This window comes from Xyrauchen texanus, chromosome 10 (assembly GCF_025860055.1).
Source record: "Xyrauchen texanus isolate HMW12.3.18 chromosome 10, RBS_HiC_50CHRs, whole genome shotgun sequence".
NCBI lineage: Eukaryota > Metazoa > Chordata > Actinopteri > Cypriniformes > Catostomidae > Xyrauchen > Xyrauchen texanus.
The window spans coordinates 24,851,280-24,872,312 of record NC_068285.1 but is presented as its reverse complement, the minus strand read 5'-3'; the positions used below and the strand labels follow the sequence as shown (position 1 = coordinate 24,872,312).

The 21,033-nt window shown below is 39.3% G+C and overlaps 1 protein-coding gene across 1 annotated transcript; it reads right to left on the bottom strand.

The window, feature by feature from the left end:
• Positions 1–2,397: 2,397 nt before the first annotated feature.
• On the bottom strand, positions 2,398–16,807 carry LOC127650577 (gonadotropin-releasing hormone II receptor-like). Its single transcript, XM_052136078.1, has 4 exons — positions 16,728–16,807; positions 8,180–8,711; positions 4,492–4,699; positions 2,398–2,895 (listed from the first exon to the last, which is right to left on the bottom strand). Exons 2-4 carry the CDS (start codon positions 8,708–8,710, stop codon positions 2,489–2,491), a joined length of 1,146 nt encoding a protein of 381 aa, XP_051992038.1. The 5' UTR covers position 8,711; positions 16,728–16,807; the 3' UTR covers positions 2,398–2,488.
• Between the last annotated feature and the right edge of the window lie 4,226 nt (positions 16,808–21,033).

Here is a 21,033-nt window from a genome sequence, read left to right as displayed (position 1 = left end):
TCTCCAGTCATCCTGAGACCCCAACCAGGCTATGTGCCCAAGGTTCCCACGACTCCATTCAGCGATCTTTTGGTGAACCTGCATGCGCTGTCCCAGGAGGAGGCAGACCCAGTCTTGGCATTGCTGTGTCCGGTGCATGCTTTCGCATCTACTTGGATCACATGCAGAGCTTTAGAAGCTCCGAGCAGCTCTTTGTCTGCTTTGGTGGACAGCAGAAAGGAAGTGCTGTCTCCAAACAGAGGATCACCCACTGGGTCATTGACACCATCACTATGGAATATCATCAGAGGTGTAGCGGCCTCCTGGGCTCTGACTAATGGTGCCTCTCTAGCAGACATTTGTAGAACAGCGGGCTGGGCAACACCTAACACATTTGCGAGGTTCTACAACCCCTGGGTTGAGCCAGTTTCATCCCGTGTGTTGTCAGCTTCAAACAGGCAAGTCTCGGGACAGCTGGCCGGGTGTACCGCTTGTGTATAGCGCCTTTCCTCTCCCTTGAGGAGAAGACGTGGGCTCCTTCTGCCAGTCGTGTTCACAAAAGTGTGGACTCTGGATGCCCTTCTTCCTTAGCCCTGTGGCTGGTGAGTTTTCTGAGAAACTCGCCGCCGGCCTAGTATGTGTCTCAATTAGGCTAACACTGGACCCTTCCACATGATGTGCTTCTGACCAGACTCGGTAAGACCATTTGACATATTCCCACACTAAAGCCACTAAAGCCACCCTTCGGGCAGGGTGTGGTCTCCTTGGTGTCCTCCTTACACGGCTGCTAGCTGAACGATTTCATTCCTTTTGGGGAGAAAAAACAGAAGAGGCCGTGGCTGGGTCAGCCAGTCCTTTTTTTTATTAGTTTACTTGTCCCCAAGGCACAGGGGACCATTTCACACCTACGAGTGCGTTGGGGTAGTTACGTGATGGCCTGGTGCGCTGGCTAAGAGGTACACAGAGCTCTGCCCGTCTCACACTGCCAGTCCAAGTAACACAGTTCAGTAGTTGTGGCGTTTTCCATAGGGACCCCTAGTTTCACTACATCGGCACAATGTCGAGTGAGTGACAGAAAGGGAATATCATGGTTACTAACGTAGACTCCGTTCCCTGATGGAGGGAACAAGATGTTGTGTCCCTCCTGCCACAACACCGAACTACTTGCTGAAATGGCCGGGACCTTGTTTCGGCTCCTCAGTGCGAACCTGAATGAGTGGATGCATTCCAGCTCCTTATATACCCGTATGTCCGGGGAGTGGCATGTAAATTCCACTTGCCAATTTTCATTGGCCTTTTCTCAGAGATCAGAGATGGCTGGGGCTCCCAGGCGTGACCCCTAGTGTCACTACATTGACACAACGTCTCGTTCCCTCATCAGGAAACGGAGCTTACATTAATAACCATGACGTTTTCTGTCAAGTATGTCAGTGAGATAGCTAGGGCATTATTTATGGCTAACGTGAGAATAGAAAAGGGGCTTCACTTTGGTTCCTTAATCATACAAACATTATTTGATAAAATTCTGTAAACTATTGAATGTCAGTGAAAACAGTTGTCAATGCAAACACTGCTTTAGTGAACGTAGCTTATGGCAATTCCACAGACAAACACACATGAACAGGGCTGAACATTCACAACAGAATATATATATTTTTAATTATTATTATTAATTATTTGTTTGCTAAGGCAACTATTATAACATTAAGTTACATTCCAAAACAGGAAGCAGAAAGGAGATATTACAAAAGTGAGGTCTCAGAGAAGCTTTTAGCTGGGGTAACTCTTAGCTCTGAGCTATAATTAATTAGAGAACCTTGTCAACAGACACCAAACATGCAAGTTGTTATACACGTGGACTACAAATGAGGCACTGTATATTTATCACCTGTTCCAGACAGGCAAATATCTCACATTCAAGGTATTGCCTGAGGCTATGAGCTACCATTTGGTCCTTTACATTCAAAGATAGCTGTAATTCTTTGTATCTCTCCGAGATACCGAAACTGTTGATGATCTATGTTCAATTCCTGGCCAAATATTAAATGGATAGTTCACCCTATTTATTCACTCTCACCATGTTGTTCGAAACCTGTATGACTTTGTTACTTCTGTGAAACACTAAATGAGCTGAATGTTAGCATCAGTCACCATTGATTTTCATTGCATCTTTTTTCCATACAATAAAAGTGAATGGAGGCCTAACATACTGCTTTTGTGTTCCATGAAAGAAAAACAGTCATGCAGGTTTCACAGAACGACAGAATTTTCTTCTCTGGGTGTACTATCCCTTTATGTGGCTCAAAGCCAAATTCAAGCAAACACATCATGCTTGTGCCAATTCTAAATACACCATCAGCTGCATATACAATACATTAGTCTGGACAGAGTAAAAAGTCCCCTTATTTAATTAATGGTTTAAATTCTGTAAACAGGCAAATCTATATATGCCTGACATAATAAATGGTAGTTTAGTCACTCCATAACTCCACTGAGGTGTCTTGTCCCTCTATGCTTGTTGTCCACTGGGCTGGTCACCACTTCCGAGGTCTGACTCGGCTTCTCCACTTGCTCCCCCTCTCCGTGCAGAGAGTCGGTCCAATGATTGAGGAGAAGAATTATGATTCTTTCTACAAAAACAGCTGATTATGTCTGTTCGGAACGAGGGCGTGAAGAAACCATAGATGACCGGATCGCAGCATGTGTTAAGGTTGCCAAAGATAAAGAGGGCATGGTGGACGTATTCTGGCATCACCTGTAGCATATGAGGCTGGAACCAGTACCAGATGCCGAGCAGGTAGTATGGCGTCCAGCACACTACAAAGGATGCCACAATAATGATGGTCATTTTTAGGGTCTTCATACGTGCTTTTGGGATTATGTCAGTTCCACTGCGTCTCAGACAAGGTTCCCCACCTAGAAAAGCAAATGAAACTTAGGACAGGACTAGAGACATGTTTTATGTCAATGACCATACATAATTTTCTGATTAAGGTCCATATTCTGATTGAGCCATAATTCTGAAAGAGATGTTTACATGCACCATAGCTTGTCATTTATTCTGCTACATTTGAGCAATTTTGGACAGTAGTTTAATCAATACATTTTTCATTATCAAATGAGGATACATAACAATCACACACACACACACAAAAAAGAACTAAATAAATGTGTGTGTGTATGTGTAGGTGTACAATGAAGGCCATGACATTTCTTTTAAAGGGATAGTTCATCCAAAAAGGAACATTTTCTCATCATTTACTAACCTTCATTTCATTCTAGATGTGTATGACTGTGTATGATGTGTATCTTTCTTCTAGAGATCACAAACTACGATTTCTAGAATATCTCAGCTCACTAGGTCCATACAATGCAAGAGAATGGTGACCAGAACTGCAGAAGGTCCAAAAAGCAAATTAAGTCAGCAAAAACAAATCCATATGACTCCAGTGGTTAAATCCATGTCTTCAGAAGCTAAAGGATAGTTGAGGTTGAGAAGCAGATCAATATTTAAGTCCTTTTTATTATAAATCTTCCCCTTTGAAAAGAACCAACACCAGAATGTGAAAGTGAAAGTGTAGATTTACAGTGAAAAAAATACTTTTATATATTGATTACAATATTGATCTGTTTCTCAATCACACCTATCATATCGCTTCAAAAGATATGGATTTAACCACTGGAGTCTTATAGATTACTTTTTTGCTGCCTTTTTGTCCTTTTTGAACCTTCTGAATACTGGTCACCATTCACTTGTATTGTCATGACCTACAGAGCTAAAATATTATTCTAAAAATCTTAATTTGTGTTCAGCAGAAGAAAGAACGTCATACACATTTGGGATGGCATAGGGAATATTCATTTTTGGATGAACTATCACTTTAATGTCCGTAAAATGTTAGTTAATAATTGAGTCTCCTCCTCGCTGTCTAAATGTAAAATCACCCAGACTTACCTTTTTTTGGGCATGCGCAGGTATAAATGAATGCTTCAATTCTGATTAATACAGGCATATTCCAGTTGTCTTATTTAGATTTATAGAAACCAGAATATTGGCCTAATCCGGTTATGGCTATCAGGTTAACGTGTTTACATGATGCTCATATAAACAGAATGTGACCAAATTTTGATAAATATCTGAATATTCTTGTAGGTAAGTAGTCAAGTCAACTCAGTTTTATATGTATAGTGCTTTTCACAATACACTTTGTTTTAAAACAGTTTTACAGAAAATAATGCTGTAATGCCTTAAAGTTGAGCAGTTTCATTGAAGAATGTCATTGAAAATCATAATTTAAAAATTAGGCCCTCAATGAGCAAGCCAAAGGCAGCTTTGGCAAAGAACCAAAAACTCTCTAAGATGTTAGTTAATGGAGAAAAATAAACCCAGGGAGAAACTAGGCTCAGTTGGGGGACCAAGGTCCACCTCCAGCTATATTGCATGAAAATAATGCCAAAATCAGTTAACTATGTGAAATACAACAGGTACCATGTCAGAACAGCACAAATTACCTTTTCCTTTACCACGTGGCATCTGGCGGTTGATTTCCACTAGGATTCGAGTATAGCAGAAACTCATGACAAGCAGAGGGAACACATAGAGGGTGACAAAGTGGAACATGTTGTAGGCTGTTTCCTGCCATCGCTGCTGGAAGCTTCCATGTGTAACACACTGCACAAAGTCTACTCCTTTAGCTTTAATTGTCCTGAAAATAAACAACTGCAAAATAAAAAAAGAACAAAGAAAATGGGTTGATAAGGTGAGGTAAGATGTAGAGCAACCCCAAAGATAAATACTCACTGTCCTTTGCTTATATGGGCACTTGCCAGTATAAGTGTATGTCTTAGGTCCTTTAACTGGTCATCATTTCTTTTAAGTTTTCACCATTTCTAACCACCTTTTTCCCTCAACTAGTTAATTTTAAATGGTCCTGCAGTGTGACAAATATTCTATGTAGTCTGTCAAATAAAATTATTAACAAAATGCCATTTAAAATAGTTAATACCATTCTATTAATGTAAACTACCCGAAAACATGGTAAAGTCATGAATGTTTCTGTTGTGGTGTCAAAATACTTTGTTGTTCTGACTTCATGACAGGAGTTCCTCTGTGAACTGTGGGATGTATAATGGATTTTGAGGGGGAAATAAAAAAAAAAACACATTCTGTTATCCATGTTAAACTTAAATCAAATACATTTTTGTCATGTTATGCCTTTATGCTTTCAGATAAAGGAAATGTATGTGCTCTAGGTTGGCATTATTTTTCCATTCAGTGTGCCTCTCTATAATCTCTTACACATTTTTATCAGGTAGCACACAGCATGACAGAGGGAAGCCCCACAATTTATTCTCAGGCTGGGGGAGGTGTGCACTGTGTGCATAGAATACAGGAGTGGGGGTGGCAGTGAAGAGAAGTACAGATGTATTGATGTACACATCTCAGTGCCCACACTCTTGTCTACAAAGTTACATCTCTTTCCCATTATCCGTGACTGACTAACTGCCCTTGTATCAGAGTGGCTTCTTTATTTCCTTCTTAATGATTTTAAAAGCCAATGTCACATCCACAGGCTGCTAAAAATAACAACTCCTACATTTCTGGAATTTAGTATGTGGAGAGAAATCTTTCTTTCAGAAGGGAACAGGGGGTGAACTTCCCCACTGAAGGGAGTCAGTCAGGCATGTTAAAGGTTACAGAAAATGCTCCACGCCTACACCGCTTCAAGCTACTACTAATCAATTAAAAGAAATGCTAACCTTAGATGGATAACAGAAGATGCTTCATGTGGTATACTGAAAGTAGTATTTCTGCATCATTTCAATTGAATTAACTTTGGTACAAAGCAAAACTAATTCAGTTTGGCCATGTGTCATCCAATACTTAAAGGTGAAGTGTGTAATTTCTCTGCTACTGGCCTCTAAAGGTACTGCAAAAATAATGACAGTTTTCATTCAGGTTTCACAAACATTCCCCTCATCTGTCATCGGTCGAACAAACAGATAGTCCCACCCCAAACTCCCACCATTGGTTAAACCAATGTTACTGCATGCAAATCAGGCTGGTTGGGATGCTGAAACAAACACAGAAGTTTTTTAAAAGCATTATTGGGGGAATCTGCCTGCAGATGGCTTTATACTTAGTTTTTATAGTTTTTTAACAAACACGGGGTGTCATTTCACTGTTATGCTGATGACACTCAAATATATCTGCCCTTGAAGCATCATGACAAAAATGGCTTAAAGTCCTTATCCACTTGCCTGTCGGATATTAAGTCATGGATGTCCTTACATTTATTTTAATATCTAAATAAGAGCAAAATAGAGACGATTGTGTTTGGGCCTTCAGGCATCTCAGGCAGCAAAAAATAATATTTGGGAGATTTGGAATCTTATGTTAAACTCTCTGTGAAAAATGTTAGTGTCATATTTAATTCTGCACTGAAATTTGACAAACAGATAAATGCACCTCTTTATCTTGCATTGCTGTTTGTACAGCATATCTGTATTTATGTATTTTTGTGATATTTCTTTTATTATGGTTGTACAGCACAGTGGCCAACTACTGTTGTTTTTATTGTGCTCTATAAATAAATTGATTGATTGATTGATTGATTGATTGAGTTGTAAAAAATATTTATCAGGTAACCTAAAAACGTGCTTCATGTGTAGTGTTGTTAACTGTTTGCTAGGACATCCTATATTTTGGCCAAAATGAGAACCTATGCACCATTTGTCCCATATTTTAGCAGCAACGCATTTGAGGGGGAGCATCGTCCAGTTTCTTTGTTTAAAATGCTCAAGTGTCCCGTATTCACATGGTGAAATGTTGGTGTAACGGGATCCAGCTGGTACGTGATAGCTGTGCAGTATGTGTAAACCTGATTACTCTGGCCTCTAGAGGCACACTAGCGACTGATGATAGGGGTTGTAGCCTTTAGCCTCCTTGTTAACACGCCCACCTCCCTTGCTGGAGATGTTGGTTCGAATCCTGTACGGAGCAGGTCGAGCAGGTCCGGTTTCAGTGGTGCCGTTGACCCGGATAGGAGTGAAGTTCAGGGTGGTGAGAGGAGAGGGAGCCAGCTGGTACGTGATAGCTGTGCGGTATGTTTACACCTCACTACCCTGGCCTCAAGAGGCGCACTAGTGACTGACTCTAGAGGCTGTAGCCTTTTGCGTCCTTGTTAGTGCACCCGTCTCTCATGCCGCAGGACCGGTTACATTGGCAACCCTGTTTCAGTCATCACAACTCTCAGAAAGATTGAGCATGTTCATTTGGGTATGACATAATGATAGGATATTGGTTTTGGGGGACTAGATCTGCTATGCTACTGCTGCTGTTACAGAGCACATACGCAGACTTGCTAATGCTAGGAAATACAGTACACAGACATGCTGAGGTAAGCATGTACAAATGCGACTGCTGCTGCACAATTAGGCAAAATGCAAGACATGCTGCGTTGAGCATTTATGACATGCTGCTGCACAAATGTACAAAATAATCCCTATATAGCAGATCTAGACGTGTGGAGGTGGGTTTCAGAGGAACAAATCTTACAGTGTACTCCACTGAAACTGGCTTTTCTGCTAAATTTAGCAAATGAAATGTTAGACAAAGAGAGAGAGATGATTGGCTACCTGATTACATGTCAAAGGACCATTCATCTTGCTTACACCATCTGAACCGGTTGTCTTAACATGCCACATGTGAGCAAGCTGATTGGCTAACACATAATTAGTTCAAAGCACTTATCAGCTTACACCACATGGATGAACTCTGGTCAAACATGTAGTAGCTTCTAAATTGACTGGTTTTATTCTAGTAACAAATATTTAATGTGACTAAATTAATCTTAATACATTAGGTTGCACAAACAAAATAAATTTTTAATGGTTATAGAGCAAAATAAAATACTTTCCCCTATCCCATCTTAGAATCCTGACCATCCTGATACAGCATAATTGGCTCAATTTATGGTGTGAGTTTAGGGAGGGACTCTTTGTCCATCATTTCTTTAATAGCAATTATGTTTTAGTGGCGGAGAAATTACACACTTCAGCTTTAATGAGTGCCCCCAAACACCATTATTATCATCAATCTATAAACCTTCTGAGACAGTTTAGTGCTGGTTCATAACAAGACAATTCCACACATGACAACTCTCATTAAAATAACGTCTTGTTAATTCACTTACTGTACCTGTGGAGAAGCAAGCAGTATGCTGAGGATCCAAGCAGCCAGCAGCATCCTCCTGTTCCTGCGTCCAGCATCTAGAGCTTCCAGCGGGTGCAGAATGGCATGGTGCCTGTCCAGACTGACCACCACTAGGATAAATGCAGCGGAGTGCATGGCAAAGAGCTTGAGGAAGCAGAGCAGCTTGCACATGGCATCACCGGCATACCACTGCACTGTGACATTCCAAATAGCATCAAGTGGCATAACCACAAAAGTCATGACCAGGTCAGCAGAGGCCAGGCTGGCGATGAGAGGCCGCAGGTGGGATGCTAGGCGGCGTCCACGTCCCCTGGTGACACTGATCAGTACTGAGAGGTTGCTGATAGCAGCGAAGATAAAGAGCACCATGGTGGCCACCACACGGAAGCGAGCAGCTACAGTGAATGTGGGTGCCTCCCAGTTAGGTGGGAAGCGAGGAGGGGAGGTGATTAACAGAGAGGAGTTGTCCCAAATGATTGTGGGACTTACTGAAAAGAGAGACAAGTTTCCTGACATCCTGTGAATGGAAAAAGACTTTGTTGAATAATACAGGATTGACACAAATTAATACAGGGGTCACACAATGTAAAATTGTTAAAATTATACAACATTTCTTTATCACATGGTTTGAACAAGGGTGAATGATGTCAAGCTCTTTTTTTGTCGAGATCTATTAAGTCACTCCAAAATACATAATAAAAGCACACAAAACAACTGAAAATAAATAAATAAATAAATAAAATGTTTAATTAAAAGCTGATATTCTTGAAAAACTTTTTTTTTGACACTAGCAGTTTGGTATAAACTTTTATTATTATTTCTTTAAAAATAAGCAGTGAAATTTAGTTTAGTTTTGTTTTTTAAATATATTTAATATTTGAAAAACCTTTTCCACCAAATCAAACTCTGCTGTCATGTAACAAATAAAAATACAAAACAGAGTAGACCCTTTTAGAACCTCATGACTATGTATTCTTTATAAAAATCAGATATTTAGAAAATTTTTAATGAAAATGCACATTATGTTCATGGAGTAACCATAAGAACCTTGAGAAATTATATAATAATTATTTAATAAGCAATGTATTTTAATGTTTACTTGATGGTTACAGAACATGGACATTAAGTCATTAAATATATATATATATATATATATATATATATATATATATATATATATATATATATATATATATATATATATATATGCTATACAGTATACTATAACAGAAATGTTTTTCCAAAATGTATAAAAACAACATGGACACAGATTTTGTGTGTACCATGTGTGTTTTGAAACTGTATTTTCAAATGTTTTCCTATTTTATTACCTCATACAACCTAATTTGTCCATGACCCGTACAGTTGCAGAACACATTTACATTACATTTATGCATTTGGCAGACGCTTTTATCCAAAGTGACTTACAGTGCACTTATTGCAGAGACAGTCCCACTGGAGGAACCTGGAGTTAAGTGCCTTGCTCAAAGACACAATGGTGGTGGCTGTGGGGATTGAATCAATAACCTTCCGATTACCAGTTATGTGCTTTAGCCCACTATGCCACCACCACTCCGAATAAAATGAAACCATTTGGATTTACATGGATTTCTGCACAAATTGGTCCAAAAATTTACTAAGTCATAACAACAGACAAAACACGTTCTGCTTAAATAAGTGACACACAAACAATGTTATGTTTTCAAGTGTGAAAAAAGTGGAAAAAGTGAATCCTCATGCCTATAACATCTCTAAAACCTTGGAATCAGGAGTCCACTAACCTAGACTCCAATAACTAAGCCGAGATTGGAGATGGTCAGAACCACTCTGCCCTTAAAAACTTAAATATTTTCAGTTTGCTATTTACAATAAGCATTGCATGCCTAATATGAACTATGCTTCAAACAAAAGAGAACTCAGTGCATCTAAAATCATAGAATAAAGCCGGAAAGGTTTTCAAAAGTACCTCTAAGAGCCTTGATGTTCATTTGTCCACCTCTCTTATAAGGACAGTAAATTCTTGGTATCTCTTTTAAGCACATCACTGATTAATCCTAACATTCATATTCTGAGCACATCTGCTAGAAACCCTGATTACCATTACATTAGAATAGACGCATCATTCACCCTCTCAGCATAACACCTCAATATCCATTGCCTCTGCTCCATGTACTGTAATATCCCATGCTTTTAGTGGCCATTTCATCTTCTAGAGACAGGAAACTCTTGCCAGGGGCCTTTTCCCACTCAGGATCACCTCAAATTGGGGGGCCTTCATAAACGTTGCAGGGAGATTGATTACTCCTAAGAGGTTCTTTAAATGTTTATATATAAACCTCAGAGACAATTATTACTGCTTTTAGATCATGCACATTGTTTGTTTGTTTTTTTCATTCACATGTACAATATGTTCTAACTGCCTTGTTTGTCATGCTTGTTGATATCTGATTAGGCCAATTATGGTATTGATAAAACATTAAGCAGACTACAGTACATTTAAGATTAGTTTAAATTACCATAAATTTGATCAAACTGAATGAATGTTATTTGATCAAACTGAATGAAATGTTAATTCCAGCATACAGACCGCTCGTCAGACGCACAAAACCGCTTCAGAAGCAGGTGAAAACCTGGCCAGCAGGAGCCATCTCTGCTCTTCAGGACTGTTTTGAGTGTACTGACTGGCACATGTTCAGGGAGGATGCAACATATGGCGATTCTACCAACTTGGAGGAATACACAGCATCAGTGACCAGCTACATCATCAAGTGCATTGATGATGTCACTTTCTCCAAGACCATCACCACACGCTCCAACCAGAAGCTGTGGATGACTCGTGGAGGTGCGACGCTGCTGAGGTCCCGAGACTCCGCCTTCAGAGCAGGCGATAAGGCAGGCCTAAGAACAGCTAGGGCCAAACTGTCACGGGCAATCAGAGAGGCAAAGCGCAGCACACCCAGAGAATCCACAGTCACTTCCAGGACAGCGGTGACACGCGGCGCATGTGGCAGGGCATCCAGGCTATCACCAACTACAGGACAACATCAGTTGCCTGTGACAAAGATGCCTCCCTTCCAGATGCGCTGAACGACTTCTACGCCGGTTTGAAGTGCAGAACGACGTGATGGCGAGGAAGTCCACCCTCCTCCCAACGCACCAGGTGCTCTGTCTTACCACGGCAGATGTGAGGAAAACTCTACGTAGAGTCAACCCACGGAAGGCTGCTGGACCAGACAACATTCCTGGCAGAGTGCTCAGAGGATGTGCAGACCAGCTAGCAGATGTTCTTACCGACATCTTCAACATCTCTCTGAGCAGCCCGCTGTTCCAACGTGCTTCAAGGCCACCACCATCATCCCCATGCCAAAGAAGTCTTCAGTGTCCTGCCTCAACGACTACCGCCCCGTCGCGACTTACACCCATCATCATGAAGTGCTTCGAGAGGCTCGCCATGAGGCAGATTAAGACCCAGCTGCCCCCTCACTAGACCCACTGCAGTTTGCGTGATCGCTCAAACCGCTCAACGGATCGATGCCATCACCACAACCCTCCATCTGGCCCTCACCCACCTAGACAATAAGGACTCATACGCTCAAATGCTGTTCATAGATTTCAGCTCAGCATTCAACACAATCATTCCCCAGCACCTGATTGGAAAGCTGAACCTGCTGGGCCTGGACACCTCCCTCTGCAACTGGATCCTGGACTTCCTGACTGGGAGACCTCAGTCAGTCCGGATCGGGAACAGCATCTCCACCACCACCACACTGAGCACTGGGGCCCCCAGGGCTGTGTGCTCAGTCCACTGCTGTTCACTCTGCTGACTCACGACTGTGCAGCAATGCACAGCTCGAATCACATCATCAAGTTCGCCGATGACACCGACCGTGGTGGGTCTCATCAGCAAGAACAACGAGTCAGCATACAGAGAGGAGGTGCAGCTGCTGACTAACTGGTGTAGAGCCAACAACCTGTCCCTGAATGTCGACAAAACAAAAGAGATGGTTGTTGACTTTAAGAGAGCACAAGGTGAACACACTCGCTGAACATCGACGGCTCCTCTGTGGAGATCGTCAAGAGCACCAAATTCCTTGGTGTTCACTTGGCGGAGAACCTCACCTGGTCCCTCAACACCAGCTCTATCACCAAGAAAGCCCAGCAGCGTCTCTACTTTCTTCGAAGGCTGAGGAAAGCACATCTCCCAACCCCCATCCTCACTACATTCTATAGAGGGACTATTGAGAGCATCCTGAGCAGCTGCATCACTGCCTGGTTTGGGACTTGCACCGCTTCGACCGCAAAGCCCTGCAGAGGATAGTGAGGACAGCTGAGAAGATCATCGGGGTCTCTCTTCCCTCCATCAAAGACATTTACAAAAAACACTGTATCCGCAAAGCAACCAGCATTGTGGACGACCCCACACACCCCTCACACAAACTCTTTACCCTCCTCCCGTCTGGCAAGAGCTACCGAAGCATTCGGGCCCTCACGGCCAGACTGTGTAACAGCTTCTTCCCCCAAGCCATCAGACTCCTCAATACTCAGAGACAGGTTTGACACACACGTGTCCTGAGTTGCACTTTAAATTACTGTCACTTTATAACTGTCTGCTACCTCAATAACTGCTATGTGCATAGAACACTATCTCATAGTATGTTATGTTTACATTTTTAGAAACTGTCATCTTTTTGCACTACTGTGTACTGGTCGGCGCTGCACTGTCTATTGTCCTGTTCATTGTCAGTAATTTGTTGTACTGTCCTGTACTTTTTGCGCATGTTTGCACGTGCACTTTATATAGGTATATATAGGTAGTTTATATAGGTATTTTATTTAGTTGTGTTGTCTCATGTGGTCCTGTGTTGGTCCTTTGTTGTTTTTATGTAGCACCATGGTCCTGGAGGAACGTTGTCTCGTTTTGCTGTGTACTGTACTAACTGTATATGGTTGAAACGACAATAAAAAACACTTGACTTGACTTGACTTGAAACAAATTTCCACTGATGGATTACCTGATGGACCAGATAAAAACATAAAGTGTACAGTCTTGATAACATCATGCTGCCCTAAAGACAAAATAATAATTTAGGGTTCCTGCTCTGGTTCAGATATAAATGCCCTATCATGTTGACAAATGGCTGTTATCATTATTTCCCTTCATTTTAAAGTGATATGTATGGTCTTTTGTGTGGTTGTTGTCCGGGTAAACAGCATGGTGGTGATAGATAGAGAGAACAGTAAACAGAACCACTGCACCAATCTACCTTGTATCTGCACCCCCACACCAGTTTGGCACAGTGCTTTAGTACTACAACACTGGAATTGTTGTTCAATGCTTCACCTGAATTACATTCACCATAGAGTAACAAAATTATTGACTACACTTTAAAGAGTGGTAACCTGCAAGTGTTACCTTAACCTGTTGATGCGCGATTCCCCCGCATGTGGTGGTGTCGTCACTCTGCTCACGTTTAATATATAATTTACTGTCTATAAATGTAATTAATGTTAACAAATTAAACATCTTTTCAAAGGTCTAAGGGTTCAACGTTGATATCCGATCTCTGTTTCACGATAGCTATGCTCCAGAAACAGCAATTTAGTTATTTGTGCCAGGAGTACAAATGAAAACATGCAATATCAAAACAGAACTTCATACCTTTGTTATGAAAATGAGATCGCCAGATGAATCCAATTCACCACATTTGGGTCAATTGTCCATGTCAAGTGTTCATTGAAAAACATCCAATAGCACTTTTTGTCCATAAAAGTGATAAATCTGAGAAATATTGATATATTCTCCATTGTTTACATGACTAGTTTCTTCACAAACTATGCAATCTGAGCACCATTCATGTTGTAAAACTCTATAATATCTTATATATTAGCGTCCCGTAAACAACATGAGCCTGTCTCCAAAGTCTATTTTTTTAAATGTGGCATAGTTTTATTCATAATATCCAAGCAGTGCAGTCAAATTTTGTGTCGTCTTGAAAGGTGGAGCCTTAATTTTACTCTGTACGCTTCCAGCGATTTTACAGAGAAAAAAGCTTTCAGGAACCTCATTTTTTGTTAGATCATCTTCAAATTTGAAACATAACTTCTTTAGACTTGTGGCTTTGAGAACATTGTATTTCTGGCACTTTTATTATTATTTTGTAGAAAATATTTCCATTACTATAAACTTCATCTTCTCTAACTTTAAAAAATAACAACATATATTAATTCTTAACTTGGGAAATAAAGCCCAATGTGTCTTCTTTCAAAATATACTACAAATATGTCCATACACCAAATGGTCCAGTAAATACAACCATTTAAGTTCAGGTATGTCATTTTCATGGTTTGTGCTCAAAAAGGGGGGTGCGTATCAACAGGTTAAAGAGCTATTTCTACCTGATCTAGCCCTTAAATGAGTTTTGTTGTAAAACAATGAATTCAGGTTGATTCAGCGATGTTAATTTAGATGTTACTACTAAGTAAATTTTTTTGGTTAACATTTTTTCAGTGCAGTAAAACTCTCAAGATGCATTTCCAAATAATTTGATATTTTGTTGGATTAATTGAACCAAATGAGCCTACCATGGCATAGAGTATATCTCTGATTTATTCATAGAGTTACAAAAGCAGACTACATTATTACATTTCTTTCTTTCTTTCTTCCTTTCTGTTTTCCAGTGGCCTTAATGACTTATTCATGGTGCTGTGTATTATTGCTGATTGCTGAGATGCACTTATAAGCATCTGGTTGGAAAAGTCATACTGTATTAATGTAGTTTATTTTTGAAAGTTTTTGAGGGATCATTGCCATCATACTATTTCACTTTGTGATTAAGGATAATTCTATTTATATTCTTGATCATGTGACAAATGGCTTAGAGACAGTTCATTAAGATAAGGTTAATGAGAATATTACGATTTCACAGCAAATTACTGTGTGAGTGAGCTGACATTTGCCATAGTGCTTTGAGACAAGGCAGTGCTTTGAGAGAAGGAAAGTTTAGCCTTTAGAGGATTATTTCCAAACATAAAAAGAAAGAAAATAGTATTCAGAAAATAAAATGATAATAAAGTTTAATGAAGGCAAGGCAAGTTTATTTATATATAGCTGATTTCATACACAATGCCAATTCAAAGTGCTTTACATAAAAAATTTAATATAAGATACATTTTAAAACAATTTAAGGACAAGAAATGAGAATACGAAGTGATAGAATACATAAAAACATAAAAATTATTACAATGAATAAAAAAGAAAAGAATACAGAAATAAAATGAAGGAGTACAATCATTGAGAGCAGCACAGTGCTCAATTAGTAAACGCAAAGCTAAACAGATGTGTTTAAGTCTGGACTTGAATGTGGCTACGGTTAGAGCACATCTGACCTCTTTTGGAAGCTGGTTTCAGCTATAGGTGTCATAATAGCTAAACAGTCTCACCTTGGTATTTCGAACTGTCATGATTCTAATGATCTGAGAGGTCTGTTATGTTTATATTCACCAAGCACATCTGCAATATATTTAGGTCCCATGCCACTGAGTGATTTTTTAAATAAGTAAGTAATATACTCAGATGTTTTGGATTCGGGTGAGAATCCTTGCAGCAGCATTCTGAATGAGCTTGTGCTGTCTAATGGTCTTTTTGGGAAGGCTGGCAAGGAGTCCATGGTAGTTCTCCACCCTACTGGTGATGAATGCATAAACACGTTTCTCTAAGTCTTGATTGGATAGAAAACATCTAATTCTAGCTATATTTTTTAAATAATAATTGGCTGAATTATTTATTGAAGGTTAAAATGTGACTCCTGCCCTCAGACATATTTCTATTCAATTTTCAATTAGAGACTTGTTAGGTGTTAACTGTACTTAGGCAGTTAAAAAGTTATTTACACATTACAGTAAGGTAATATAAATGTTCTGTAACAAGCAAGGTTTTATCCTGCACCTCACTGCCATGTAACCAACTTTATCAGCTTCAACATAAAGCTCAACAGATTTTTTTATTGGCCATTTGATACAGTGAAATGTCTGAGAAATACACCTTAATGAAGTCATTAGCTTTTCTATTGTACCTTTTTCTTTCCTCGCCTTAAAGGATTACACTTACACTGTAAAAAAAATGTTTTGTCTGGTAAACCAAAATATGTGCTTCCTGTGGTAATATCTACATCTACTGGGGGTTTTTTTTTCATGAGAAAAATAGTATTTAAAATCACTCAATCTACCTGAATACAATATAGTTTTGTTGGTCCATTCACAACGATTTCTTTAAACAGATATCTACTAAACATGGGTAGCCCTTCAAATACGAGCCTATTTTTAGACATCAGTTTTGAGCTCAGGTGACTCAGAACCCACACATGATAGCCAATAAAGAGCTATACAAGCATATGATGCCCAGAAATGCCAAGTAGGCGGCATGGTTTGATACACAACCTTGATAGGGACAGTTTTGATCACGATCCTATACGAGAGTATAATATCGTGAAAAGTACTAAATAACTATTATAAAAATTATTGTTATTAGACTTACCTGTATGCTGGAATGTTTTCAATGTATAGATTAATCCATAAATTGTCCACTAATTTTTCCCAGTCTTGAGTCAGAAATGTACATATCAGACATATTATGCTCCAGATTAAAAAATAATGCTATTTATTCGGTCCGATATCAGAACATCAAGACTAGTACTGCATTGATAAACATGCAAATCCATGAGAAGTCTCGTCTGAGACGCGGAGCTTTATCGTTTCCATCTCGGCTTGATCTTGACAGCATCGCGTGCAGCAGAATACAGTTTGCCGCAGTCTACAGTTATTCCCCCATCAGGGTGGTAGCCTAACGATGATCTCCTGGAACAAAAGTTTGGTAGCTTGAAGGTTTAGAATTCTAGGACTGTTTTTAAGAAGCTAAACTGTAGGTTTATACGAAAATTGCAATTCTGTTGACTACGGATTTGCGGAGCTGTCCAGGTGCTGAAGAGTCTCCAAAGCCAAGCGTCAGCACTGTCTGTATCCATAACACCCACCACTCCTTCACCTTGAGTCAGACTTATCAGCTGCATAAAATCCTCCTCAACAGAACATCACAGTGATGAAACCTCAGCGTCACGATACAGCTGTTATTGCGAATGGACTGGCAATCTGAGGGTGTGTATTCCACTTTTAGCAATTGTGTGAAGATTAAAAATAGCCTTGAATATAATCAGTGGATATAAAAAGTCTACACGCCCCTGTTAAAATGCCAGGTTCTTGTGATGTAAAACAATGAGACAAAGATAAATCATGTCAGAACTTTTTCCACCTTTAATGTGACTTATAATGTGAACAATTCAGTTGAAAAACAAACTGAAATCTTTGAGGAAAAAAAAAACAAAACAAAAAAACCTCACAATAACCTGGTTGCATAAGTGTGCACACCCTTAAACTAATACTTTGTTGAAGCACCTTTTGATTTTATTACAGCACTCAGTCTTTTGGGGTAGGAGTCTATTAGCATGGCACATCTTGACGTGGCAATATTTGCCAACTCTTCTTTGCAAAAGTGCTCCAAATCTGTGCACAGCACTCTTCAGATCACCCCACAGATGTTCAATTGGATTCAGGTCTGGGCTCTGGCTGGGCCATTCCAAAATGTTAATCTTCTTCTGATGAAGCCATGCTTTTGTGGATTTGGATGTGTGCTTTGGGTCGTTGTCATGCTGAAAGGTGAACTTCCTCTTCATCTTCAGCTTTCTAATGGACGCCTGAAGGTTTTGTGCCAAAATTGCCTGATATTTGGAACTGTTCATAATTCCCTCCGCCCTGACTAAGGCCCCTGTTCCATCTGAAGAAAAACAGCTCCAAAGCATGATGCTGCCACCACCATGCTTCACTGTGGATATGGTGTTCTTTGGGTGATGTGCAGTGTTGTTTTTGCGCCAAACATACCTTTTGGATTTATGGCCAAAAAGTTAAACTTGTTTCATTAGACCATAACACATTTTCCCACGTGCTTTTGGGAGACTTGATGATTGTTTTTGCAAACTTCAGCTGGGCTTGGATGTTTTTCTTTGTAAGAAAAGTCTTCCGTCTTGCCACCCTACCCCATAGCCCATTCATATGAAGAATACGGGAGATTGTTGTCACACGTAGCACACAGCCAGTACTTGCCAGAAATTCCTGCAGTTCCTTTAATGTTGCTGTGGGCCTCTTGGAAGCCTCCCTGACCAGTTTTCTTCTTGTTTTTTCATAAACTTTGGAGGGACATCCAGTTCTTTGTAATGTCTCTGTTGTGCCATATTTTCTCCACTTGATGATGACTCTCTTCACTGTATTCCATGGTGACTGTCTTCACTGTGTTCCATGGTATATCTAATGCTTTTGAAATTCTTTTGTACCCTTCTCCTGACTGATATCTTTCAATATTGAGATCTCTCTGATGCTTTGGAAGCTCTCTGCGGACCATGGCTTTTGCTCTGAGATGCAACTAAGCAAATGTCAGGAAAATCCTACTAGAACAGCTGAACTTTATTTGTCACTTTAAATGATGGCAGGTGTGTAATGACTTCTATTTAACAAGAGTTTGAATGTGATTGGTTAATTTTGAACACAGCCACATCCCCAGTTATAAGAGGGTGTGCACACTTATGCAACCAGGTTATTGTAAAGTTTTTCATTTTCATTTTCCCCCCACGAAGATTTCAGTTTGTTTTTCAACTGAATTGTTCACATTATAGGTCACATTAAAAGTGGAAAAAGTTCTGACATGATTTATCTTTGTCTCGTTCTTTTACATCACAAAAACGTGGCATTTTTACAGGGGTGTGTAGACTTTTTATATCCACTGTATATATATATATATATATATATATATATATATATATATATATATATATATATATATATATATATTAGGATTTATACATAGTCATTTCAATAATAAACAAAAAAATTAATTGAAAGTCTCTTTGTGGTTTAATTGGTCTGTGAATTAATGTAAGGCATGTATATTGTTTTTGCGTTGCAAAAAAAACAAGATAACTAAAACAATAAGTAAGTATATACAGTAGGTAGGTAAATAAATAACTAAATTGAAAGTCTCATGGCAGTTAGCTTGATGGTCAGAAAATAACTAAAGGTATAAAACAAGTTTACCCAATTCAATAATCTTGTTCTTATTTTAAGCAAACCAGAAAAACTGATTATGCAAGAGAAAAGAGAACCTTTTTCTCAAATAGTATGCCTTTAAAACAACAGGGAGTCTTTGCTAAACTACTTTATTGGGTTGAATTTTCTGAACGACAAATACTTGAGGTGGATTAACAGCACATGGTTACTGACTTTTGATTTATTCCCTCAGTGGTAAATGTTATAAAGATCTTTTGTTATAAATTATTTTATCATTTGTCTTCACCTTTCCTGTGTATTGCCACGTTAATGGATGCATCAGAAAGTTACAGGCTTTAACATTAGCCTCCGTAGACATTTTATTTGCTAAGAATGTGTTGACGCATTGATCTCTGCTGTCAAATCTCTCCAAGGTTAAGTGGTCCAGAGATTAAATTTCGTGAAAGAGGATAATTGCATTCCATTCTTCATGCTCTGTTGATTAAATAAATCAATAATATAAAGTCAATTTTTGGTCACCTTTACAGTGTGAATGTAAAGAATGCTTTAATTTCCAGTGTTGATGTGGTGAGAGACATTGAACAGAACTCCTAAATCGGTTAATTTTGTTCTTTAGTACTTGCTTAATTATAGACTGTACAAGGTTTTACCATTCTAAGTAGCAACATTTACTATTTAAGGAATTTAACAGATGCTCATATCCAATATGACTTTCATAACATATAGCTTCCATGGTTGTGGACTCAAGTCACATGACTTGGACTTGAGTCACAAATTTGATGACTTGCTACTTGACTCGACATAATCAAAGTGTAAGTTGCGACTCAACTTACATTTTGACAACAATGACTTGCAACTTGACTAGGACTTGACTAGCCCTCTGACTTGGAAAGACTTTATACCTTCTAAAACCATATATCGGAGTTGTACATTTAAAAATATGCAGCAAATCAAAGATAAGTTTAGTTTCCCCAATAAACAATTCATTTGATTTTCAAATCTGCATTTCCATGCTCAACATTCAAATAATCAGACAACCATCCAATCAACTTCCACGAGAGCAGGACAAAGTTTGAAGATTGCACATTCAAGGACGACACAGCCAAAATGATAACTAAAGGTAATATAATTTGGATACAAAGGATACAATACATGTTTGATACAATGAACAATGAATACAAAGGCAACAAAAGGACTGCAACATGTAGAACCTGTGGTTAAAAAATTACAGATGCTTTATCAACAACGTCCAATTTTGTGAGGTATCAGAGGCTGCAGTGGGCCTACCATCTGTGCACCTCAGCAAAAATCAAGATTCATCAGAGCAGGCTATGTTTTTCTATTCTTTGATTGTCCAGTTTGGGAGTCTGTGCTCACTGCAGCCTCAGATTTATGTTCTTGGTTGACAGAAGCGGAATCCGACGTGGTCTTATGTTGTTGTAGCCCATCCCGCCCCAGGTTTGACATGTTGTGCATTCTGAGATGCTATTCTGCTCCCTGCAGTTGTACAGAGTGGTTATATGAGCTACCGTAGCCTTTCTGTCAGCTCAAACCAGTCTGCCCATTCTCTGTTGACCTCTCTCATCAACAAGTGTTTCCGTCTGCAGAACTGCCGTTCACTGGAAGTTTTTTGTTCATGGCATCATTCTGAGTAAACTCTAGAGACTGTTGTGAGATCAGCAGTTATACCATACCAAAGTATTTATACCAAATACTCATACTAGTCCATC

Coding starts and splice junctions, on each gene's coding strand:
- LOC127650577 (XM_052136078.1), bottom strand. CDS start 8,710: ATGTCAGGAAACTTGTCTCTCTTTTCAGTAAGTCCCACAATCATTTGG. Junction 4,700..8,179: donor TACTGCTTGCTTCTCCACAG/GTACAGTAAGTG, acceptor TTTATTTTGCAG/TTGTTTATTTTCAGGACAAT. Junction 2,896..4,491: donor GCCACGTGGTAAAGGAAAAG/GTAATTTGTGCT, acceptor TTGCTTTTCTAG/GTGGGGAACCTTGTCTGAGA.